General features: G+C 41.2%; 1 protein-coding gene across 1 annotated transcript; it reads right to left on the reverse strand.

Annotated features, from left to right (window-relative positions):
• Positions 1-4,107: 4,107 nt before the first annotated feature.
• pdgfra (platelet-derived growth factor receptor, alpha polypeptide) lies at positions 4,108-26,799 on the reverse strand. Its single transcript, XM_084722780.1, has 28 exons — positions 26,742-26,799; positions 26,366-26,656; positions 24,871-25,131; positions 24,334-24,473; positions 23,273-23,435; positions 22,051-22,243; positions 20,806-20,921; positions 20,424-20,720; positions 20,066-20,332; positions 19,758-19,888; positions 19,093-19,261; positions 18,800-18,989; positions 18,523-18,638; positions 18,262-18,388; positions 17,311-17,507; positions 15,645-15,739; positions 14,463-14,595; positions 14,041-14,145; positions 12,907-13,017; positions 12,342-12,498; positions 10,049-10,209; positions 9,617-9,732; positions 8,426-8,548; positions 8,118-8,229; positions 7,934-8,033; positions 7,639-7,744; positions 6,352-6,587; positions 4,108-6,059 (listed from the first exon to the last, which is right to left on the reverse strand). The coding sequence occupies exons 1-28, from the start codon at positions 26,797-26,799 to the stop codon at positions 5,912-5,914; spliced, it is 4,419 nt and encodes a 1,472-aa protein (XP_084578906.1). The 3' UTR covers positions 4,108-5,911.
• Positions 26,800-27,402: the final 603 nt, after the last annotated feature.

Genomic DNA, 27,402 nt, shown 5'->3' on the forward strand with positions numbered 1-27,402 from the left:
GCAGTTTATGTTTTCTGCTAAGTAGCAAATGTTAGCATGCTAACACTTGACAAGCAGGGCTGCCCCAGACAAGAGATTGCCTTAGTCGACTAGTGGTCTTTAGTTAAAGCCTAGATATAATTGACTAGTTGTTGTGCATTGGCATTCAAATATCTATTTTTGTGACATGAAGTGAGATGTCTGTTAACTCCTAACAGAAAAGGTGGTAATGATTTTGAATGTATCCCAACAACCAACAAGGAGACTAAGCATTTTGTTAATTTATGTCAACACAGTACCTCACACAAGTGTCGTTGTTTAAAACACATGAATAAATAACTTCCAGTTTCACAACACAAAAACTTTCGGCCTCATCAGTGTGATGGATGATGCATACTTATCAATTAAGTCACGACAAACTTGCACCTAAACTTCTTCGAACCTCCTCACCCTGCCTGAACTCGCCCTGGCTTTATCATCCCTTGAGTCAGAGTCCTGCTCAGAATCACTGCACATCACTCATCATCAAACCGGTCTGCCTCAGTCTCTGAGGCTGTGGCACACAGCTAACTAGCTAATGGAAGCTACGGGACAGTCAGCATCAGTCTCCGATTTACTACAGTGTGACCAGATTAAAGGTCAACGTTGCAACAACCCCTCAGGCCTAACAGCGTGGTGCAGCTCCTGAGTGGAGTTTGAGGCGGGGTTTTTTTAACGAGTAAATGAAAAGGTGGCTGACCAAGATTATTCTCTCCAACTGATGCTTAGTTGCCTATTAGGGAACAGCCCTACTTTTAACTTTGTTTATAAACATGGTAACCATTATACCAGCTTTGCATCAGCATCTTATAGTGCATTCCATTTCCACAGGGAAGTCTGAATTTCTGAGTTTCCTGGTCAGAAACTGGAGCACCCCCTGAAGTGATCATTTACACTGGTATCTTAAGTTTACTAAATCTGATGTGACATGTTCATACGAGCCCACCAAATTTAAGATAAGAATACGAAAATGTGAGGACCAATGGCTGGTTTACTTTTCTTTCGTTTTTTTGACTTTCCAACTTATTTACTGGAATGCTGCTGATTCTCACTTCATAGGTTAATGGAGCGTAGCTTTAGCACTGCTGTTGAGTTTGCATGCTGACGCTTGCTCAGAGCACATTCTCTCTGAGCTGTTAGCATGGCTGTAGATACTTTGACTTTTTAATTTCTCATAAATGCTTTTAAATCTTTTTTTTTTTCCTCCAAATATCTATTTTCATGTTGGGTCCCACAGTCTGAATTTTGATTTTTGTTGAACTGAAGCTGAAACTGTTAAATTTGTATGTGTAAACAAGAAAATAAAAGCTCCTCAGATACATTACCCTGGAATTAATTTCCATAAATGTAGTGGTTCTGCCAAACATACAGTTATTTTATGGCTGTAATGTGCACCACCACAGTTTGCATGCATATCTCACGTTAAGCAACGTTCAGTGAATGGCACATTTGTTATCATTATGTGGGGAGCTTTCCTCCACCCCGCACACCACAAGAGACTCCATTTTCCTGAGGAACAAAGCCTCCTATGTAGCCAATCTCGGCACAGATGTTTCTTTGAAAAATAAAAAATAATAATAGAAAATATTTTTCGGATATATTTAGAAGTAATGTGCACTTTTTGTGCAAAATCTCTGTTCCATTTGCAAGCCCCTGCTGACAGACTGAAGTCAACATCTGAGTTTGACAGACCCTCTCAATCATTTTACTGAACCGCAGATGTAAGCATACTTGTAATTTTTTTTGGCCCAGGTGCAAATGTATTTTAAAGACCATAGCTTTAGCAAATCATGTTGGCTGCAATAAAACCTGTATGTAACTGTTGGCTCTTTGCATGCTGATATATTTACTAGTAGCCTTCAGCACATCTCTATCACTACTTGTCTATCCAGTCCTCTGTGAGCTCTTTTGAGGTTGCAAGTTGTGGTTTGGAGCAGATATTGACCTGACTTTGTACAAGCGCCGGTTTATCTTCAGGGTTCAACACTTCGAACAAACAGAAGAAAAAAAAAAGGAAAACCAGTAAAACATGGCTGAGTTAGTAAGACAAATAAGGGATAAGTGTCTGTTGTTGAAGTTCTGTAACTGTGCAGATGTGGTTAAAGTATTAAAGCAATACCGGTGAAATGCATTCTAAGGCAAAATATGATTATATTTAATATTATTATTATGACTTATTGTTTCATGATTAAATGGCAGTTAAACAGCACGTAAACATATACCAAATTAAAGCCGTGGAACAGTCGGCCTCACGAGGTGGTTTCAAATTAATTGCAGATGGAACATAAGGCTGTTCACATTCATTAGGACCTTCAGAGGTGATTTTGTTCAGGGTGAGGGTCCGCCTGCCTCTGCAGGCACAAAACATCAAATTCACATCTGCATCATGTTGCTCTTCTCATGCTTCATCTCCCACCCTGAGAGCACTGGGTATTGTCTAGATGCTACCGCCCTCTAGTGGAATAAAATGTAAATGACAAGGAAGTGCCATTGTTCTTTTGGATTTTCAGATAGTTAAACATTATCCTGAAATTCAACCACAAACCGCCACTGGAGCAGTGACACTGAGAACAGGGCAGCATATTTTATGACTTAATGATTGTTTGCTGGCAGTGGTAGTTGGCAGGTGTGTGGTGAGACTGCTGCCCTCTAATGGTTGTCTGTCAGAGTGCAACTACTCACACTACAGCAGCTCACACTACATACTATATGTAGTCAAAGAATATTAATATTTAATCATTTATTCAGTTTAAATTTCATTAATTCGTTCATTTTATTAATGGTGTTGATAACTTATGTACATACTATCTTAGCAGTATGTGATGATGGAAAGTAACTAAGTACATTTACTCAAGTAAAATCTATAAAGGTGCAGTAAGTGATTCTGAAGAGGAAAATAGCTGTTGAGCCTCTTTCCTAGTTTCATACTATGTTTTGTGAATGCAACTCAACAATAAATTATCTTTAAAAAGTTCAATGTAGGGGAAATAAACAAACAAAGAGTTCTGACCTGTAGTTAAAATTCTACTTGAATCCTATCAGTTGCTTCCCCAGTTATTGTTAATGACTGATAATAATTTTCTGGCTTCTGTAGATGGGCATGCCTGCCACAGCTTTACTTTTAATTTCTACTTAAGTACAATTCAGAGAGGAATATTGAATATTGAATATTGATTACTCCACAACACTAAATCTGACAGCTGTAGCTACTGTTCCGATGTGAATCTTGTTCAAAATATTAAATATTATAAATATTAGGCAATATGAATGTTAGATATATTGCTAAAGATTTCACTAGTGATTTCCAACCTTTTTAGTTAATAACCCCTTACAAGAAAGCATCTGTAGTTGGGGTCCTTTATCACATTTCAGATGTTTCTCTCAGTTTAATTTAAACTTTTGTCCCCTCGCTCTTGCAGGGAAAAAAGGTTGAATAACTGGACTAATTAATAATTATTTGACTACCCCTTTGAATTATCTTGTCACCCTTTGGAGAGGGGCTGACCTCTAGATTGGGAATCATTGGACGAAACTACAAACTGTGTATTAAGTGGTTAAAACAGTTCTCAATGCAGCTTACACCAATCTAGTATTGTGCTACATATAAATAAGTCGCAGGGGAAATTTTTCTGCATAATGAGTACTCTTACTTTTGATATTATTTACATTTGATTTTACTAAAGTAATATTTTTAATGTGTGACTTTCATTAATAATTGAGCATTTTACATTAATGTACTGGTACTTGATGTGGATATTTCTTCCATCACTGGTTGTTTTTTTATATTTGACAACATACTGAAGGCATTTCCTTTTCCAGTCTCGTCTTATTTATATCAATGTTGTTTACCAATGTATTACATTGGCAAATATCTTAAATGAATACCGTTTGTCTGTTTTTTTATATATATTCTCATTATTCTTACCCAGGAATACTCAATCTTCTATTGCATCTAATATCCTTGTGGACAAAAATGTACAATACAGTTCTTTATTTGGCTATTTTTCACCGAGGCATGCACCTCATAAATCATTTTCTATTGCTCATGATATTTCTATATGGCTGTGTACTTTAACATCACAGAGAGTGTTTTTTACATTATAAATCATTTATTGAAATATAAATCATCTGAATGTACATGATGTAACATATGAAACATAGTATTAAATCATCATATTGGGGGTGATTACCTATAATTACAGATAACTGTACCGTCAACAACACATCACTCGCCTGCGGCACAAACATTCACATCCACACAGATTTAAACATCTAAAGCCAAAGCGAAACTTTTCTTTCTTTTTTTTTTTTCAGCTTAGCCTGGCTAACTCTTCTGCAACATCCAAACCAAAATGGAAAATAAGGGAAAGTGCAACAGCTAATTGCAGATTATATCACAGTTAACAGAGAGAGGCAGAGGCAGTGGCACAGCTGGATTACAGAGTTTACACATAACTGATGTATAACATCAGATCGACATGAATCTCTAGTCCATCTAGTGTCTTAGTATAACTAGAACCTGCTAATAGACTTCAGGACAGTAGATAAAATATGAGACAGGAGGACACAACCTGCTTGTGAAGCGCTGCTATTTGATATAATTCTAATTTTTGACATACTGCCATGTTTACTGACATGACAAACTGGGCTTCTCTTTCATTCCTTTAATGTATTAGCTAAATTTATGCCTTCCCCCCTTTTATATTAAAAACATGACAAAATATGAATATTTCACATACAACTTTCTAATCCACACATATTGTCAAAGACTATGTGCTGTCGACTATGATGGCAAATGTTTTCATGCTATTCCTCTTGTGGAATTAGTTCTGTTTCCTTTGTGGTGTCTGATTCATTAGCTTCACAGGGGCAAATGAGGGTGCAGAAGCTTCATATGTGCTCACATAAAATACTGATATCCCAATTAACTCTCTCTTATAAAACAACTCTGGAGCTATTTACAATACAATCACACTTCGTTTTTCAAAGCCCACATAACAGATACGACTGAAGTCTTTATCAGGAGGTGACATTTGAGAACATTATATTGTATTTGGGCAACAGGTGAGACACGGCAAAGATGCATGCAACTCAGAAAAGCTCTATTCTCATAACCATTCAAACAGCTATGGTCAATATCTACTCGGTATTCACAAATAATACACGTTTTACATAATGATGAAGTAAAAAAATAAATTTGAATTACTGCACGTATTTAGCCATTGAAAACATTATATGGTCATATACAAAAAAAAATGCACATAGTCCAGATTTTGTGCTTTTAAATCCGAGTATTGCTACTGATTGTGCCAGCATCAGGTGCTTCTCTTGCAGCAGGTGAGTGTGAAGTGAGTCTACCTGTCAATGCTGTTGCTAGTATTGGACTCATTTAGTTTAGTGCATCTGTAGTGGTTAAATATATATCATATGAATGATATCCTGTGGTGTTCATGTAGAGTTGCTGACCAACATTTTGAGTTCATCCCTTCTTGCTTATATTGCTGTTTAAAGAATGCCCGATAGAATAAAGCTCTGCAAATTTAAAAGACAATCTGTTTTTTCTCGATAGGTCCAACACGCAGGCTCGGTGGTTCTCGGTGGTTCTTTGAGTCCTTGATGTCACATTTTCATCAATCCTCACTCACTCCTCCAGCCCAACAGGGGGCAGCGTCCAGAGAGAAGTAAAGGCCGTACCGTACAGTCACCACAGACTCATCCAGACAGCGAAGTGGTTTTGTTCTGTCCTCTGAAGGGGGCGGTCAGGGAGGAGGAATGGAGGGGCTAGAGGGTAGACAGCAGTGTCTTTGGTTGATTTACAAGTCTTTCTCTAGTTTCCCATGTCCGTACACCCCTTTTTTTCTTTGCCGCTTCTGCTCTACGGGCGGGGTAGTTGTCACAGGAAGCTGTCCTCCACCAGGTCGCTACAGTCCAGACACATCTCGTCCAGCAGCGTTATGTCCTCCAGAGTCTCACCCTCGCGCTTAGCAAAAGTGGAGCTGCTGGAGCCCGTCTCAATTGCGCTCTCCTCGGATGTCTGAGAGCTGCAGGGGACAAGAATAACATTGGTTAGCGCCGTCTGCAGTGCGATATAGACAACTGATCCTTAAGTTAGCTAATGTCAGCAAAATGCTAGTCAACTACTGATTTCCAAGCTATTCTAGTTAATTAGCTAGGAATTTGTTTGCTAAAGTCTGACCTTATATGTTGCTTTTACAGGAAAAGGAGGAAGAGAGATACTAAGTTTGCTCAACCAGTATTGGAGCACAGAGCAAAAAGGGGTGGGACTTATAGGTCAAGACAGTGTAGCAGAGATGAATGCTTGGTTCCGTTTACCTGTGTCTGTTCCTCTTTCCATATTCTTCGTCAGATATGGGGTCCAAGTCAGGGAGTGGGATGATGTAGCCGCTGTCGGAGCTCAGCCGCTGCTCGTCGAATCCGCTCTCCCTGTCCTTCAGCTTGCCTTGGTTTTTGTAGGTGATGCCGATGTAGGCGTCGTCGTTTTCTACGCACACCCGAGTCACAGCGGGGTGGTCACTCTTCAGGAACTCGTGGTTCACCCTCTCATAATGCTGCAAAAGACAGATAGATATGTTCCAGTTCAATGTCATTATAGTGGAAACTATGATGGCCGACAAGGAAAAACACACTGTAACTTCAGAAAACACTGCAAATTGACCAACCACAGGTAAATTAAGAAAACATCTTCATCCTTTACAAACATGCTGCAAACAATATATAAACAACACAACCAAATACAAGAAGGCGCTGCGAACTGCTAATCCTCACCTTAATGTGTTGTTTGTGATGTATTTGCAGCAAGTTTGTGTATTTGCAGCACGATTTCGAAATGCTGTGCATGTGTTGTCAAATTAATGAATACTTTCTTGTGTTATTTCTGTGTATTTTGCATGAGTTTTCTTAGTGTAAGTTGCAGTGTGTGTACGGGCCACAAGGAAACATAGGGGACAGGAAATGTGTGTTTGCCTCATAGACGTCATGATGACACAATGCAATACAAATGTGCAAGTGTGATCACTGGTTATGCTGCCAGCTGGACGGTGCTATCCAAACTGGAAATCACACAAGCCTGAGGTGCTAAAACAAGAGTCAGTTCCTCCTCTGCCCCCCAGCCAGTAAAACTCTGTGAAGGAGGCAGAGGTGAGGCTGTTTTGATGTGCCATGTGTGGCGTGGAGTTTAATGGGGTAATTAAGGTTGGGTGGTGGAGGCGAGAACTGGCGCTGCGTCATTACCCAGACTGAGGCCAGCCACTCTGACAGCCAGCTGCTGCATTCGCACTCTAATCACTTGTAGGTTTGTGTTTTACAGAAAAACGCAGAGAGCCCACAGAAACACTTCTAGTGCACTCTGAGAGGAAGTGGAAAAGTTTTTAAAGATCTGCTACTTTAAGAGTGTATTAAAATTATTTTCGACCTACACTTTACGCTTTAAAAAAGTACAGGTTGAGGCATCTAAAAAAAAGACAGAAAATGCAAAAACAAAGAGGGGAACAGAATGTACAGGTCCAACCACAAGGTCAAGAATGAGAAGTGGTAAATTAGAAAGCAGGTGTTAAGAATCCAAAGAGGTCTGAGGATGTGAGAGGTCACAGAGAGACTCACCCTCTTGTAGCTGGAGGGCAGCAAAGAAGCTACGGTGTCACTCAGGCCCAGGAAAGAAGGCCTCTTCTCCGGCTCGCTGTTCCAGCACTTCATCATCATCTCATACCTGAAAAAAAAAAAGCAAAAACAGGCGTTGTTAACGGAGAGAACTGTATGACCCGTCCTCCACCGTGCAATTTTGCTGTGACTCATGTCAGCCACTCTACAGTATATCACAGTTCAGAAACAAACTGTTCTGAGTTTATAGCCCAGCGATGTCATGCACAGCAACAGTACAGTCGTCACGATCACGTACACGTCATGAGGTGCGTGCTCCGGTTTGGACATCCTGTATCCGCTTTTGATCTTGTTGTAGAAGCTTGAATCCACGACCATCCCTGGGTATGGGGTGCCACCTTCAGACCAAAAGAGATTCTCATGAGTTTATCAATCAAATCCAGTCTATTTCTTTGCTCTAACAGATGTTTGCAGGGGCTCACCTAAGGAGAATATCTCCCAGAGCAGGATGCCATATGACCAGACGTCACTGAGAGTGGTGTACAGGTTGTCAAAAATACTCTCTGGTGCCATCCACTTCACTGGCAAGAAAGTCTGTGTGATGACAGAGAGGGAATGTTCAATCACCCATGCTAAACAGTTATGGAGAAGAATAATAAAGCTACGTTGCAGGGATAGTTTTGATTTAACTGATGGCTACTGTAACTAGTACACAGACTATCCGTAAGTACCTCATACAACCCCACTTCACACATCACACAGTGATAGACCTGAATGAACAGAGACTTACACTCCCTTTGGAGACGTAGTTGTTGTCATGCATGATGTCTCGAGCCAGTCCGAAGTCACAGATCTTCACTATCTTGCCCTGAGAGAGGAGGACGTTCCTGGCAGCGAGGTCCCGATGCACACACTGCAAAAGCACAAGCAAAGGTGATTAGCAACTCATTGCATCACACGGTTGTTTTTTAATTCACAGTTCCATCCATTCCCAAAGCAGCACATTTCTGTCCTGCAGCTACTGACGGCATCTATTTCTGTGTGCATTTCGTTTTAGCTGAGTTCATTTTTAATGCCGTTTCATATTGCTTTATAAAGCACGGTCTTTGTGTAAACATGCCAGTTGGAGGGATGGCTGTGACCACTGGATATTTAGGGATAATAACTATGAAGCTGAATGAATAGCCTCTGGCTGCAGCGTGTCCCTGCCTGGTAATTCTAGCCCTGGCTGTGCTGCTACTATATTCAGCCCCTGGCCTGTCTCCTGAGTGGGCTCAGCAGCCTTCAGGGGACTGCTTATCACACAACTGCTGATTTCCTCAAGTCCCCTTTGGCCGGCACAGCAGCTGTCATCATATAGGACACAGTGCACAATCCACAAGCAGTGGGAAGCAGGGGAATGTGAGGGCTGCAGGAGCTAGGTGGTACACTCTTAAAAATAAACGTTCTAACTCTAACTCTAACCCAACCTAACAAGTTATAACTGCAACCATCTGTGAAAGGTTCTACAGAGAACCCTCTCATGGTGTAATGTATCCTCCTGTAAGCTTTTTATATTTTATGTTCTATATGTTTTATCAGGAACATTGCAAGGGGTTTTACTGAGAACCTTTTTATATTCTACAAGTTTTATCTAGAACACACTCAGGGGGTTCCACAGATAACCCTTTTATATTATACTACAAAAACACTGGATTAACCCTTGATGAAAGATTGTTCCAACTTTTCTTCACAAAAGGGTTCTTTGGATGAGAAAGGTTCTTAATTGAACCCTTAGTCTTACAAATGACCCTTAAGGAACCCTTCCTTTAAAAAAAGGGTTCTTCACAAGTGAATGGCTGTGGGTACAATCTTAGCCCTTCAGAAAGAACCCTTGTGGAACCCTTATTTCTAAGAGTGTTTGCAAACCCCTACAGTGCAAATACATCTGTGGAATAAAGATATGATTTCCATTCACTGTCTCTCTGTGCACTAAACTTACATTTTTGGAAGCCAGGAACTCCATGCCTTTGGCCACCTGGTAGGTAAAACTGAGCAGATCGGTGGTGGTCAGGCCCTCGTTCATGTCGTCTGACAGCAAGTCGTCCATTTCACCCTCTGGTTTAGAAAACACACACAGACAAACACCATGAGGCTCCACGAGTATATGTTCATCATGTATTGTAAATATAGTACTGGCTGCTCCAACCTGGCTTTTACTAATGGCAGGGAGAAACCGGGCATTATTATGCGTGTGCTACAATTATCCTCTCCGTGTAATTACAGGGCTGTACCAGGCCTAAATTCTGACAAGGGTGGACCCCTCAACCGACACTGACTCAAACACAGCACAGAAGCCAAGCCAGTGCACACCAATAACTCTGGGGAGACAGTGAAAAGGAGGACAGAGAGAAGAGGAGGAAACTGTGCGTACCGCTTGATCCTTGCTGAGAGGGTGGGTGGTCATAGTTGGACCCCTGGATGTCTGAGTACTTTGAGGCGTTGCTCATCTCCAGCATGGGCACATACTGAGTGCTGTCAGCCTGCTTCATGTCCATGTAGTCTCCTTTGCCCTCGAAGGACAGGATCACATAACTGTGTGCAAAGACAAGGGGGACACAGAGAGGGAACGCTGTCAATGATGAGGCGAGGACAGGATGTGAGAATGCTGAGCCATATATAGACTTACGGTGATAATAGACACAACAGAAATATAAACACTTTTGTTTTTGCTCCCAGTTTTTATGAGTCCAAGTTGCGGACTTTTTTTCTGTGCACACACAAGGTTTATTTCCGTTAAATTTTGTTCACAAATTTATTAAAAATCTGTGTTAATTCATCTGACAGGTGTGGCATTAACAGAATGATTACTGCACACGTGTCTTCAATTGGTCACAATAAAGGCTCTAAACTGTGTAGTTTGATCAAGCAAAAATACATTTATTAGGAACTGAATTATGGCTACTACACTCCCTCTACCAACAAAAGGGGACTAGAGCTCACTGATTAATTCACAACCTTTAATTGTGTAAACAGACTAACATTTCAACACTACTGCATCTTCACTGGACTCTGATGAAGAAACAGTTGTGTTGAAACCCTTATTCCAAAATAGTTGGGACAGTGTTAATCATAAATAAAAACAGAATGCAATGATTTGCAAAAACTTCTTGACCTATATTCAATTGAATACTGTTCAAAGACAAGATCTTTAAAGTTCAAACTGATCAATTTTAACAATAAAATTGTTTATTTTAAATACACGCTCATTCTGAATTTGTGTGTCAAATTCTTTCTTATTCTTGCTTGATATGTGACTTCATTTGCTCAGCAGTCTGGGGTCTCCATTGTTGTATTTTGCACCACAGATTTTCAGTGGGAGACAGGTTTGGACTGCAGGCAGGCAAGTACAGAACTTCTGCTGCTGGTTTCTGATGTGTCTTAACACTGTCTTGCTAAAATAATCAGGAGCATCCCTGAAAAAGACATTGTCTGGATGGCAGCATATGTTGCTCTGAATCCTGTATGCACCTTTCAGCATTAATGGCACCTTCACAGATGTGACAGTTACCCATGATGCCATGAGCACTAACACTACCCCATACCTTGCTTTTGAACTTTGTGGTGATAGCAGTCTCGATGGTCCTTTTCCTCTTTAGCCCAGAGGACACAACGTTCATAATTTCCACAAACAATCAGAAATGTGGCTTCATCAGACCGCAGCACACTTTTCCACTTTGAGTCAGTCCATTTTAGATCTTAACGATATATGACATTTGCTTTGCATGGTTGTGCTTATTGTCAATGGCTTTCAGAGATGTATTACCACATGAACCCAGGTGGTAATATCTTTTTTACAGTCGTGTCAGTTTTTAATGTGTGCTACCTGAAGAATCAAAGGTAACAGGAATTTAACACTTGCGCCATGAGCTGCAGAGATTTGTCAGAATTCTCTGAATCTTTTAATGATAATGAAATGAAATCCCTCAATTCCTTGAAATTGTGTGTTAAGAAATGTTGTGCCTATACTGTTGGATTATTTCCCCACGCAGTTTTCCACAAAAATGGGTCAGTGTGTGCACAGAAAAAGTCTTAGATCTTTTACTTCAGCTCATGAAAAATGGGAGTGTTGCATTTATATATTTTTTTGTTTAGTGTGCATGATGTTAAACATCATATTCTGTGCCCTTAAATCCTCTTACTCCCTGCTCTGGCTGGGGTTGGAGGAAGATGTGGTTGAGGGTAACATGGTAGCCAGGATTTAATCATGTTATGGTCAGTTTGAGGTGTGGTCACTGTGAGTCATCCATCAGCGCAGATGAGCCTCGGAGGGAGGAAGGGAGAGAGGGCTGCTGTTTCACCATGAACGTCTGGGTGGACAGAATTAACAGGTACCTTCGATACAATGAAATTAGGTTGAAAGCTGAGACCACTTCAGCCTGCGATTTGATTAGGTGAAGACGCCAGACAATCTCCTCAACCATGGAGAAAATGGCGATAGAGTTACCGATTAGGGGCAGGGGAGAATGTGAGAGAGACAATTTTGCAAATTGTTGTGACAATGGTTGTAATATTTGGGTGTGGCAACGGGGAAGTGAAATGTAGTAAAATTTGTTTTTTCTTTTCATTTCCCAAACATTATGAGCATCTGAATTTCACTGATAATCCAATATAAAAATTTGTAATGTATATGCATGTATGCAAGCACAAAAACATATATGTGGTACCTCCTGCTGCTCTCGTCTGCCGGGTTGATTCCAAAGATGTCCAGCTCTTTTTTATGATTTTTCTCGGGGTTCAGGCTGAGGAAGTTCTCCCTGTTCTTGTGCAGGTAGTTGACCAGGTCCCCGTAGAAGCAGTACTCAGTGATAATGTAGATCGGGCCTGAGAACAACGCAACAGCAGATGAAGTCGTGCATTGGCGTCAGTCTGCAGGCTAATCTTATCAGAGGCTCATAAAGGCTAAAAGCACAGTCAAGAGGGCAAGCCTCCACTTTCCCATAAAAAGCTTGTTAAAATACCACACCCACCACAAGCCGAGGCAGGGCTGTCAATCTTTTTTGGCTGCTAGAGCTGCAAATGCGTACAAATGGCAAATCTGAATGGGTGTGTGTATGTGTATGCATGTTTTGGCAGCATGAACGTGGGTGTTATTGTGTGTGTCTTTGTAGGATGGTGACTTAATTGTAAGGGAGAGGCAACAATGGTCAAACTAAACTGTTATTACACAGTATGTGTGTAACTATGAATGTGTGTATCTTCACATCTCAGAATCGTGTGTGTAGTATCCACCTGACTTGGTGCACGCTCCCAGGAGGTTCACGATGTTGAGATGTGGTCCAAGATGAGTCATGATCTTCAGCTCAGACATCAGCGCCTGTTTCTCACTGGAGCGTGCTGTGGCTGAAAGAGGGAACGGCAGCCATGACTATCACATGTGATCAAACCGCCAAACAAGCCAACCAACCGCACATTCAGCTATCTACATCTATTTCATCTGAACCCTGTAATCAGTCTATCTTTATTATTTTATAGTTTCACTTTTTCCACTTCTCTACGACCACACAAGGACAAAGTTCAATACCAGTTCAGCTGTCAGGCGAGTTGTTGTTAAACGTACTTCTTCGTTTTTTGTTCGCAAACATTTCAATATTAAATTACTTAGCAGGTCTAATGGTTTGTGCATTTATAGTGGGAGTTTTCCAGGCCACCTAACACCACTATCGGCCATTTGGAAATTTTGGCACTACTAAAAGTATTCTGAATTAGCTTTTAGCAATTCCTGTTTGAGGTGTTCTAATGGATGTACAGGCAACTATTCCTGATTTACTTTAATACTGAAGGAAGCTTGAAATTCTGATGACTCAGGCAAGTTCTGCATTTATAAGGGAAATATTTTCCTCCTGATTTCCTTCTCAGATTTTTAAGCAGATTTAAGGTTGTTTGTTTGCAACTGAGTAATAAGACGAGTGAAACTTTTATGCACTAGAGGTATTTGCCTCTTCGTCTCTACTGTCTGCTGCTCCAACTGCTGACCGAATTTATAAATGGGCCAAATCAGTTGTACAATAAATAACTTCCTGTTGCTTTTAGATGACCTATGACATGATACATTACAATCTGATATGATACAATAGCATATCATATCGTACAATTTTATTGTCAGTATACACTGAAATTCTTTTTACAACCTTTTACAGCTCCATTCATTACATACAGATTGAAAACACAGACACTTTCCACAAACGTACTGAAAAAACACAACAAACAGACAAGACACATACTCAAATAGAATCTTTGCCTCACTTCTCCCCTTCAACCTAACCAGTCCCCATAACCAGTCGTGGCTCACTGGTATAAAGAAACATCAGATGACTGTCTTAAATGAGTTGTAATTGTAATCCATTTATAATCTGCTAAACTCACGTTTCAGCATCTTCACTGCCACCTTCATGACAGGTTGGGAGCGGCTGAGTCCATAGGCAGTGCCTTCCACCACCTTCCCAAAGGCTCCCGAGCCGAGAATACGACCTGAGAGACACAGGACAGAGGATCAATTATCACCAAAGTAAAACCTGCACAAATACAGACGCACAAACACATGCATGCACTCTGGATGCCTCTGCTTTCTCATCTGTGACTTTTCCAGTAGCTGAATGTCCCCTTGATCACTGAGTCAAACCAAACCCCAGCCAGTAAACCCCTACTGCTCAAACCAGATTAGCTTATAACAGCCTCACTTCAAAGACAGACTGAGACATCCTGGCTGGAACATCCCTGCAGGGAGGCTGCAGAGCCACTGGCACCAGACCGCAGCTTTAGCACACTGAAAATGACAGTCGGCTCACCGAGGACAAGCCTGTCACGGGGGAACTCCCATCTGGAGTCGTAGGGAAGCTGCATGGGATCCACATAGATGTACTCGTGGCCATCTGGGCTCACAGACTCAATGACCCTCCAGCGGATCTCATACCGTGGTTTCTGGAAGACAAAAGACATATTGTATGAGGGCTAATTAATTATTTCAGTTAAATCAAGCCTGGGCATTATTGGACTTATTTGATCTCATAACTGCCCCAAATAACACTGTATGTGAAAGAGGCTGCCTTTAAAGGGACAGTCTGGATTATTTGATGTGGGTTTGTGCGAGGTATGCCCCCGGTTAGGAGCAGCAGAGAAGGGCACAAGCACGAAAGCTATGCAATGAACTACTGTGAACCAGGTCAGCGACTAAAGGTATTTTAACCATTTAAAAAAGCCCCCCCCTAAAAAATCAATATCACTTCAAGTGTACGCTGTATCTACAATAATTTCACCTAATTACTTTGCCGTCAGACAGCCGTTTCTGACAGGAAACGGCTGTTACATCAGCCAAATGTCATGCTCTTTTAACATATCAAACTCCATCAGTGAAATCAGTCATTTTACATTGCAGACCATGGGGGTTGATGGTCTGATTTGTTTATTTGTTTATTTAAGTTACTGTGTGACTTTGGTGAATGACTGATTTCACCTATGAAGTGTGGTTGGTTTGGAGAGATTGATTTTTATCTTATGTAACAGAGGTTTCTTGTCAGAACAGGCCGTCTGGTGGGAAAGTAAAGCAGGGAAAATATTAAAAAACATAGCATACACTTAAATTGATAGTGATGTTTTATGGGGACCTTTTTTAAGTGGCTAAAATACATTTTGTCGCTGATCACAGCAGTACATTCCTTAGCTTCCATGCTGGTGCCCCGCTCTGCTTCTCCAAACTGGGGGTGTGCCGAAAATCACCCAAACTATGCCTTTAACCAGTCAGAGCAGCAAAGCAAGCACAGTGCACAAATGAAATTCAAAATATGCCGCTGCTCATTTTTATTTTAAGACTGCAGGCTTAATCTGAAAACATGAAAGAGAAAATTTAAGTTTGAATTTTGAGGAATAATTTGTTATAAAAACAAGTGTTTGAACACATAAACGTGAGAAAGTAGAATAACAGACAAGAGAGTGAATATGTGAGAATGAATGCAGAATGATGGCAGCAATACCTGTTTCCAGATAACAACCAAGACAATGAGTGAGATGATGACAATGACCAGCAGCACCAGCACAGCAGCAGCTACAGTCAGCTCTGGGTGAGGCCCTGTTCAGGAGGAGAGCCAGCGGTCACACATGTTAGATGGAGAGCACACCGATCACATGTGTCAACATGTGTCTGTTGTAATGACAAATGAAATGCTTGTAATGAAATACATTCTACATCACGGAGCCTCAACTTTATTTGCCCGGGGAGACATTTTGTAAAGTGAAAAGGTGGCCAGTTTATAAACAAACATTAATAATATTTATCAGATAAAATGAATAAAAATTAAAAGGCCCACAGCTTATCTTTCTTGAAATTCTTTGTTTTCAAATGAAATGTCTTATTAACTTGTTAATGAAATAACTTGGTACAAGGATTAACACTGGGCTTATATGACAGATGAATCAGATATTTTACTGAATTTAATAACTGCAACTACATTTTAGTTAGAAATAATTTGGTAACATTTGAAAGAGTTTATACATTAAATATAGCTGGAACGTTTTCCAACATGCAATCACTCAAATCTTTGAATGACTTATAAATATAAACCATGAACATAAACTCTTCCTACCAGGGACAGAATGAACAGCATATTTAAGTTGTTTTAGCATGTGTAGGCTAATATACAACAACCAGAGTGCACCTTAAAAAACTGTGAATAACTCATAATTTTCTCACTAAATTTTTGCGTTTTTAGATAAACTCAAATCTTAAGTCTTGAACTAAGTTTAAAGGTTTTGCTGACCTATAATCTTTTGTTGAGATACTTTATTTTTCTTCTTTAGATAAACTTGAACCTTTGAGTTTAAAAACTCCCAAAATTCTGAATTTCAAAAATTGTTCACAGTAAGCGCTGAACACAATTTGTCGTCATTACAGTGCTTGAAAATAAAACAGTTGAGAGACATTATTCTATATTACTGAGCATTTTTATTTTACTGTGTAACAGCTAAGGGACATTACTTAACATTTACTAATTGGTATACATACACATAAAAATTCCCACTGTTAATCAAATTATTTTCACTGTGAATTAGAAAATGGTCAGTGAGCCCTGCAGCACCCAATTATGGGACAGATTTGGCCCCTGGGCCTTAGGTTGAGTACCACTGTTCTATATGCTGCATAAGATATGTTTTCAGGCCTAAAGAAACAACTGAACCTGCAGGGTGTCCAGATAACTGGGACCAAAATGTTTGCTGAGAAGATAACATGGAAGTGGGGGATGGGGCAGGCACTGGTGTAAGGGGAGTGGGTGTATAGGCAGGGGGTGATGATAGGGTATACAGCTCATCTGGAAGGAGCAAATGGCCTAACGAGCTCTTGCTTCCCTGAATTAGCTGTCAGAATAAGAGCCCCTTCCTCATGGCTAAAGTGCAGCCCCCTATCAGCTGTCCCACCACAAACTCATCATCTGACAGCTGCTGCTACACTGACAGCCTGCAGCCCCGAACACACTCACTCACAGAGCCTGTAACACTGTCACAGGCTCTGTGAGTGAGTGTGAAGGAGCTTCAGAGGAAACAAGGTGGAAACAACAACATTAAATGTCAATTTAAACGCAGGGTAACGAGGAAAGTCACTTCACAGGAAACAAACATGGATGAAATGTGTGTGTGTGTTCTTACCATTGGACACCAGTTTGACCTCCCGGCTGACAGCAGCCATTTCGTTCCTGGCCAGGCAGCGCACGGCCAGTGTGTTTTCCAGATGGCCAAACATGACCTGGCTCTCCAGGTTATTCTCCTCATCAAAGTGGGAGTCCATTGAGATTTCCGTAGAGTTGGCGGGGAGGGGGACCCAGGAGGACGAGTCATTGGCACAACTTAATGTGAACAAAGGAAAAGAGATATACAATCAATTTAAGTGTGTACTGACTGCAGGTATGCAGAATGAGTGTGCACATGCATGCTGTAGGGCTGGGTCTGATTACTTTGAAATGTAGTCAGTTTCTAAACACAAATTACATGCCAAATTTTGTAGTACAGTATAGTAATCATCTAATCTGAATACTTTTGGATTACGTCAAAATCAAGCACTGAAAATTTTGCAACTTACACTAAAAAATGGATGAAGCCACAAAAACTTGTTCCACCAACATTCTTTTTTTCCTCTCTTTAAAAGAGAACTATTTAATATATTTACTGTAGTAAATCATTCAGTGGCCATGATACGTCATCAGAGATAAAGAAAACATGCTAAATTGAAATATTGGCCTCTTTGATAATAACGCTAAATCCAGCATGCTCTCCCTTGAAATTTTCATTGCAGTGCAGAACATCTGTTTTTGTTTGCCTGTTTCATGAGTTCAAATTAATTCCAAATGTTCAGATATCATTAATAATCTTTTAGAGGGAGTAGATGTTTATGACAGCTAAACTGAGCAACATGTTAATGTAGTGTGGGCAGTAAGGCCAGACAGTCAAAGGCCTTTTGTTTTCAGGACAACAGGCTTAACTTATATCAACAGACTAATGACAGAGTTATAAAAAGCTGACGAAGGTAAACTGGGTGACTTAACAATTACAATTAATCCATTATGACCACACCCTGGTTGTACTGCAGAAAATTGAACTTACTGTTTGATGTTCTTGCAGATGAACCACTCCACCACAGGAGTGGGCTGCCCTCTAGTAATACACACCACAGACTGGCCTGTGGCTGAGCCATGGTGGATGTCCATCAGATCCACAATGACTGCAGGCACTGTAATATAGAGGCGGGGGAGTAAGCGTCTGAAAGTGTGTGTAAATATGTGAGAAAAGATTGTAGACTGGGCCTAAGAGCAGTATTCAAGAAAATAAAGGTAATGAAGGGCTTGGGGCATTCCTCTCTCTGACCTTTGACCTCCAGCATCAATCCGACGGTGCGACTTTGGTCTCCATTCTCTACTCGCATGGTGTAGTTCCCACTGTCCTCCTCCTTGGCGCGGATCAGGGTAAGAACACTCATGTAGCTGCACAAAGCAACAAAACAAGAAACTGTAACGAGCGCAGTCATAGAATTTCACATTTGCTCTAAACCCCAAATGACAGACCCGGCTAATGTGTGGGAATGTTCACTTTGAGCTTGTCATTAACTCTGCTGTCATTAGTCGACTTTGTGTGGGAGTCTCACCTGGTCTCGCTGACCTGCCGCAGGCTGGTGGAGATCTCCGCCGTCACATCACTGAGCGGGATGCCGTCTTTGAGCCAAGTGACATGTGCACTGGGGAAGGAGCTAATTTCAGCCCTGAACTCCCGAACCTCATCAAGCTCCGCTGATTCATATTCTCCAAACTGCGGCTGGATGGACAAAAACTCACTTGCTGTTAGAAAAGAGGAGAGGCAGACAGACAGTCAGAAATGTCACCACAGGACAGAGAACAATTTTATGAAATACTGCCACTAAACAAAATACAGCTTCCATACCAAAAACACGAATAGCCAGCTGCTTTGTCTGACTCTCATTACTAATAATATCAGTGATGGAGCAGGAGTAGATGCCGCTGTCTTTGGTGGAGGCTTGCGGGATCATCAGGGTGTAAAGGATCTCCTGATTCCTTTTGTTCTCATACACTGCTTTAATTCCACGATCAGTCTGTCAAACAAAAAGGAACAGCAGTGAACAACAGTAACTTTTAGGGATGTAACAACAGCAAAAATTTAAGATACTATAATGCCACTGTAAAAAGTCCATGACACAACATTTTTCACGATATTAAAAACCAAATGACTTAAAAATAATGTCCTTTACTCAATAATAAATCTGCTGTGTACAGCACTTTGGTCTGTAAAAATGTTTTTCCTTTAACTTAAAGTGCTTCTGCTTTTCTTTATGATAACATAAAGCCATGACCTGACCATGTGCAAAAATGGCATGGATTGTCTGGCAATGAATGTACACATGCACAACAAAAACAATGCAGCAGTCAGCAGCAGTGCTTTTATGAAATAAAATGTTAATATATAAAATATAAATAAATAAATAACCATGTAATATCATGTGATATCATGATACTGTATACATTGTTACATCCCTAGTAACTTTTGTTTGAATCATGTTTTTTGTTGCCTGGGATGGTGTGTGCCCTCACCACTTTGCCGGGGTATTTCCAGTGGTCTTCCAGAATCTCAGATCCTCGAGCCACACATGTGACTGTGATGGTGTCTCCCACCAGCAGAGCAGTCCGCTCAGCTGTCAGCTCAACGTGCAATGCGGCGCCACCTGAGATACAACAGTTGACAAGGTCAAAATGCCTGTCGGAGATCCTCCAAAGGAACAGAGCTGACAGATCAGCTTTGATATGTAACATGCCTCTTTTTTTAGCAGCAACCATGATGAAAATTGTAGAAAATCTTAGCAGAATATAGACAATACTGTAACACTGTCACAAATACACACCTGTCCATCCGTGGACGATGTATTCTTCACTGTAGTGCTCCTCTCCGTTTATGAGGGCCTTACAGACGTAGGTACCAGCAGTGAAGATTCCCAAAGCGCCTCTCTTGCTGTCATAAACACTCGGCACTGCCTGCTGGGTGTCAACGTTTACCAGGGTCACGTTAGCACTGGGATCAGACACTCGACACTGGATCTCCATCTCCTCATGGTCGGACAGAACATGATTGCCAAAAGGCACCAGCGATGGCACAAAGGGAACATCTGGATCTGAGTTGGAATAAAATGAAAGTTTCTCAGACCTGACAATGAACTCAAATATTAAAAACACATGAGCTCAAAGCTGCTGTGTACCCAGTACCTGGCACATAGATGTAGATGCTGCTGTCCTCTGTATCCTCAGTGCTGTTTCTGCTGTAGAGGCAGGTGTAGTATCCGGTGTGCATTGCATTGGCGTTGTCCACAGTGATGGTGGTGACAAAAAGGCCACTGTTGTCCTCCTGTGTTTTCTCTGGCACATCGGATGGCGTCTCCCAGACTAGTTTTGCTTCTCCCCGACAGGTCAAGGTGAAGGCAGTGTGGAGGGGGACCACCATCTCCTCCAACTGTGGCAGCAGCACAGGGGCTGAGGATGGAGGGAACATTGCTGCGGTAGGGGCTGAAAGAAAGACATGTACACCACTCAGTCATAGATAAAAAAAAAAATCTATCTATCGATCTATCTATCTATCCATCTATCTTACCTTTCACTTTGAGGATAAAGGAAAACTGAGCAGTGCGAGAGCCACTGACGACTGTGATGGTATAATTCCCATTGTCTTTCACCAGAGGCTGGCGGAATGTCAGAACACTTTGATACCTGTGAGAACAGTGAATTAAAAGTTATCAAACACTTTTATTATTTAAAGGAACTGTTGATTTGTGTGCTACGCTTAGCTGCTTTCTTTGCGAGAGTTAGATGAGAGGATTGATGCCAATGTCACTCCATACTGTAAATATGAAGCTGGAGCCAGCAAGGAGTAGTTAGTAAAGCTCAGCATAAGGACTGGAAACAGGGGGGAACAACTTGCCATGCTATGTCTAAACAGGCAGCAGAACACACCTGCCACTACCTCTGAAGTTCACTGATGTCATTTATTTAGTTGCCAAGTTTTAAAATGACACACTGTAGTCTTACAGGGGGTTGTGCCAGACTATTTCTCCAGGAAGTCACAGCTCCCAGCTTAGAGGTAGTCCATCACATCAACAGGAGCCCAAAAGGTGTCAAATTATCATCAGCACTTTGGTTTTTGTACAGATTCAACAAATGAGATGCTACATTTTAATTAGTGTGCTGCAGAAGTGTAATTAGACAGATTTTTGTTACCTTTGGACACAGCCAGACACACTAAGCTAAGCTAATCACCTCCTGGCTCCAGCTTCATATTTATATCACAGATGTGGTATCAATCTCGTCATCCAACTCTTCACAAGAAAGCAAATAATTTTGTTTCCCAAAATGTCAAACTATTCCTTTAAATATATCAACTACTGTCAGAGCTTAAACTGGAAAGCCTCATCCTCCAGGAAGTTGCTGCTCCCGGTCAATAGTTTTAACTACTCGTAAAAAGTCAAACTGTCATTTTAAAACATTGTTTTTTATACATATATTCAACAAATGAGATGTAGCATGTTAATTAATGAGTTTTAGAAATGCTGGTAGATGGTTGTTGTTGTTGTTGTTGTTACCTTGACACATAGCCAGGCTAGATGTTTGCCTCTGCTTCCAGTCTTCATGCTGAGCTAAGCTAACTGCCTACTGGCTCCAGCGTAATATTTACAGAACAGACATGATATTGGTATTGATCTCAGAATCTAACTCTTGGCAAGAAAACAAATAAGCTTGATAAATGTCAAAATATTCCATTAAAGGTATTAACTGCAGTCATGAAAAAAAATTAAAAGCTTAATCTATCATTCTGTTACACAATCCAAATCTTTATTCTCACCGATTCCCATCGAGATGGCTAGTTTTGGTGCGGACGTAGAAGTTCCCTTGTAGGTCTTTGCCATCTTTCAGCCATATCACTTTGGGGGGCAGGTAGGCATCAATGAGGATGGTAAACTCTGTCTCCTCTAGCAGGCTGACAAACTCTGTAGCTAGAATCCCACTGTGGTCCAGTACCACGAAGGAATTCTCCTCTGGAGGGAGGAACAGAAAATAAGAAAACCATAAGCAGGTGACAGTGGGTGAAACTGGCTAAAGAAAGGGGAACTAGTGAGTAAAACTAGAGGGACAGCGGAGCAAGACAAGGATTGAGATCGCGACCTGACACACATCTGCTGAAGCCATCCCATAAAACACAGTAGCTAATGTTGAAAGCAGAGGTGAAGCTTTACGGTCAGATAGTAGAAAATGACTTCCACACGCCACGCAAAGCACCTTGTGCACATATGTGAAACCATGACAATTTAACTGAATGATGATGAGAATATTACATTTGGACTGAGTGGGTATAAATCAGTGGTTTGAGCACTGATTCACATTATTACAGTTCTGCTGAAAACTCATTTCAAAGGTATCCAGAAAACCAGGGCTCCAACTAACATTATTGAAAAATCTGTTGATCATTTTCTCAATTAATTGATTGATTATATCGAAAGAATGTTTATCACAGTTTACTTTAGCCCAACATTATGTCCTCAAATGTCTTGTTTTGTTAGCAACTCAAAGATATTCAGTTTACAGTCATAAATGACTAAAGTAAAATAAAATATTTATAATTTAGAAGCTGAAATCGGAGAATTTTGACTTTTTTTGGTAACAAAAAAAAAAAAAAAAAAAACTAAAAACAATTAATCAGTTACCAAAATAGCTGGTGATTCCATGTCCATTTGCACTCGGGTGAGAATAGGCACACTGTTAAACAAAAGTTGGGGTGGGTGACTGGGTTTAGCAAAGATCGTGGTTTGTCTCTGCCATATGGGTGTAAATAGCCACACTGGCTATCTATGTACACCCTGCGTGCAAATAGCACTGTTGGCAATGGACAACTGGGTGCTTGTCTCGGCCATGCTAGGCGATATACACCTGCATGTAAATAGCCACATGGGCTATTCCATCCCAGGTGCAAAAAGCATCTGCCATAATTTAATAGTTGACATCTAATGAATTAATTGAAGAATCGTTGCAGCTCTACACAAAAGGTTTCTGAGCGGATTAAGACTTACCGATAACGGTGACAGCTGCACTGCTGACTCTGACCTCGCCACTGATTCCGTGGGTGATGGAGCACTCATAGGTGCCGCTGTCCTGAGAGGTGGCTTGTTGGACACTGAGGGTGTAGATGACCCGGTCCGGAAAAGACTGTTTCATCTGAAGTGCATCCACAGCCTAAAGAAACAGAAGAACAATATGGGTTAGAGATCCTGCTCACTGGAAAAATAAAAAAAGTCTTGGTAATAAGATATTTGAAATCTTTTAACTCTCAGTGTTTTTCCATTTTACAGGTACAACATATATGAGACAGTCGCTGTGTCGCACTGCTGAAGGCTAATGGTTAAACCACTTGCTAGGCCACAGGAGATAAATCAGGATCACAGAGCCTTTTAAAAGCCTGTAATTGCAACTGAGACCAAAACCAGGAGTCAAGACTGCAGCATTCCTACCCTCACCATCTCTGGAAAAGGGCTTAGAGGAATCCCATGCAAGAGACAACATTAGCTGCTGTATAGATTAAGAATCTGAAAATAAATATAAACAAACATAAATTGCATGTGAAACTCTCACGGATCTTTGCAGCGAACACTTCAAAAGCATTAAATGTTTAGTTGGCTGTCATGTGCCGACAGCATCTGTCCTACATGTCTCAAGGTTACTGGGGTCAAAGGATTTACTATCCTTTCTTTCTTCTTCTTTTGAACTGCCTGCTCCCCTTAAGCCATTTGTCCTGAACTTTAACTTTCCCATCAGTGTCTTTCGCACAGGGTTAACTGCAGCAGGAGCTGTTTGGCTGACGTCCGCGTAATGAAGACACAACATTCAGTCGCTGCTTTCCTAACACATACTTTGTAACCACTAAGGGCCGTCCACAGAGTTATATTCCACTTCCACCGCTGCTACGTTTAGGTCCAAAACCATTATTCGCTAATTTAAGGCTCAGCACTGCTGGGTCGGAAATGACATGGAAATATGACAAGGAAATGGGGCAAGACGGCTGAGCAGCTATGGATGAAGCCATGCAGGAGGACTAAATTGGAATATGACAGAAAGGAAAAGTGTTACATCTTGCCTGTTTTTTAGGATGGAGCCACTGCTGCTGGAAGCCCAGTCCAGTCGGAGCAATGCAGGTGACGTTAAAAGGCTGCCCCGCTCTCACCGTCTCCTCGCTGACTTTTACTTCCACAGCAAAGTCCTCCATATCCGCAGGGCCTAGAGGAACCACCAGAGAGCAGATATCAGCACCGTCATCATCTCACAAGTCCCAAGATAGTGACAACTTGATTAGCATGAGCTCATTTGTCATAGAGTGGTGGCTCAGTAGGTCGTCATTACTCACTCACACACACACACAGAGTGAAAACAGGCGTGTTAAGTCATCTCCCCCCTGTGATAATGACATAATGTCATGGCTCTCATGCAGTGAGATCACCCTGCAGCAACTCTCACGGTAAACAGACTTGAGGAGTGCTTCCAGCTGTTCAGTTTTCAAATCCTTATCCTATCACTAACATAGAAATAATCATTCTAAGTTCTTTAAATAAATAGAACAAATATCAATCACATGAGGTGAAGATCTCATCTCATCACTGCATCTTTGCTGACTTACCCTTAGTCTCCACGGTGTACACGACACTTTTGAATATCTGCCCATTCACAGTGGTTTCGCACTGGTACTGCCCCGGCAGGAGGCTTCCAAAAAAGCCCATCTTGTTGTCGTAGTAGGCTGGCATCTCCTCTCCACTGGGGACGCTCCTCAGGATGACGTGAGAGTAGGGATCTGACACGCGGCAGGAGATTGGGACTCCAGTGGTCTCCATGGGGACTACCAAGTTATGAGGCATCTCAGGGACAAATGGAGCCTGGGCATCTGGGTGAGCAAGGAGAGAAATGAGGTCACACTGTGCACCGAGATTTGGTTTGATTGAAAAGCATTGTGTGATTCATTGTAATGTTACTTATTTTTGAGTCAGACTTGAGTCATGAATTTGGTGACTTTAGACCCATCTTGACAAAATCAAAACAGACTTGCAACTCGACTCAGACTTTAACACCAATGACTCATGACTTTACTTGGACTTGAGCCTTTTAACTTAAAAATACTTGGAATCTTCCCCTAAGCCCAAAGATGAAAAAGGTTGTTGTTTAAAAATCAATTAATGTCCCTTCTTTCTCAACAAGTTGACTAGATCCACTTTGTTTGAACCAATCCAACAGCATCCAATCAAACTGCAGGAGAGAACCATGAGGGACTAACATTACTTTACTGAGCTCCAGTCGGAAAAAACAATACCAACGATAATTTCACTCACCTTCAAAAACCATGCGGTGGTCAACAAAAACTAATATGCAGAACATGCAGGTTGATAAGTACAGACAGAGACACAGCAATATTCAACATTGTTCAGCATTCTAAGTTGCACAAACAAACAGTAAAATGGCCTTGCATTTGGTAAAGAGCACTTTCTGATTTGTTTAGGACTTGAAACTCAGTTTAGGACTTGTGACTTGATTTGGGATTTGTCAGTCTTGATTTGGAACTAAGGTACAATGACAAGACTTGCATGTGACTTGTGAAACAACTTTTTTCAAAGCAGCCATTTTGACATGAAATAGCAGAGTGAACGCAGGTGTTACTAATGATGCTAATTAATCAAGGCTTTGAGTCAGGGTGCTACTGAAAGGGGTCTTCCTTTAGCGTATGGTGGCTAAGGTTAGCTCCTGTTAGCTAACTTTAGATAATGCTATGTAACTGATAGAACTAAGTTAAATCTATGATTTCGACAAACTTGTTATAACCATAGAATTCTTTTCATAGCAGCCACTTTGACGTGACATTGTGTTAGTGTTACAAATAACACTAGTCATGTCATTCAGGACAAACAGAGTCAGGGTGCTGCTCTTGTACATGCTGTCTCACTGAAAGGCTCTACAACACTAAATAGAACAGGGCCTTAATTAGTATCGTTGGTAACACCTGTGTTTACCCTTATATTTAAATCAACATGGCTGCCATGAAAAGTCAATTATGCTGCAGTGTGAAAGTTGCCCTCAATATACAGTTTATCCATGACTTTTGGCACCATGTGAAAAAAAAAACATACCTGGGACAAAGACATATATTCCGGCCTCATTGTCTTCTCCCAGCTCGCCCTCCACTTCACTCTCCTGGGTTTCATAGGTGCACATGTAATAGCCGGTGTTTTCCACAGTCGCGTTGTAAATGAAGAGCGTCGACGTGTAGTACCCTGGGTACACGAAGGTGTTTTTCAGCAGGGGATCAGCCCAAGCCACGTTCCTTTTTCCGGTGCAGCTGATGTTGAACACGGAGTTGGGCTGCAGGATGAACTCCTCTTGATTGGACACAATGGTTGGTGGCGACAGCCCGGAGGTAACTGCAAGAAAGGTTTGAAAACGTTATAGGGAATGTCGACAAAAATAGAAAAAGTATTAATGTCACGCACATAAGTATATATTTACCTGAAATCAGCGTCACTAAGAAACACCCAAAGACGACATACGTCTTGAGCCCATCCATGATGGATGTTATAGCCTGTAAAGACAGAAGAGCGAGTTATTTAGTCAACAACTTAAGCAAACACTTGTTTTGTGGCCCTCCCAGATAAGATATGATACCACTGTCTCCATATTTGCTACATAATTATTTGATCAATAAATCAATTGCTTATTGACTTCTAAATTTCATGTCAATCCCAGTTTATAGACTCTGGTAACATGCTATTTAAAAAAGACAAAGACTTATAGAGATTGGGGAACTTAAAAGCAACACTTGTGGTCTCCCACATCACTTAAGTGCTGAAATTGTAACAATGTAAAATTTATCACAGGATTTAGTTAATTGTATATCCTAAAATATGGGGTTAGGATGGTATGGCTGTTCAGTGCGATACATGACTCCACAGGGCGGTGGACAGGGTGTAGAGGACAGAGGACAGACAGGGCTCCTCTCTCTGCTGCGCTGCGCTCCAGCTGAACATGAAGACTGCCGGTAGAGGGCGACACACTCCACCCTTTGAGGGCACTAAGCCTCCTTGGATCTCAACATCTCCAGTTTGCCCACTCGCCTTTCTTAAGTTTTTTCTTTTTCTTTTCGTCTGATTGAAGAAAATGTCCGCTTTTT

This window comes from Lutjanus erythropterus, chromosome 7 (genome assembly GCF_056507025.1).
Source record: "Lutjanus erythropterus isolate fLutEry1 chromosome 7, fLutEry1.hap2, whole genome shotgun sequence".
NCBI classification, from domain to species: domain Eukaryota; kingdom Metazoa; phylum Chordata; class Actinopteri; order Lutjaniformes; family Lutjanidae; genus Lutjanus; species Lutjanus erythropterus.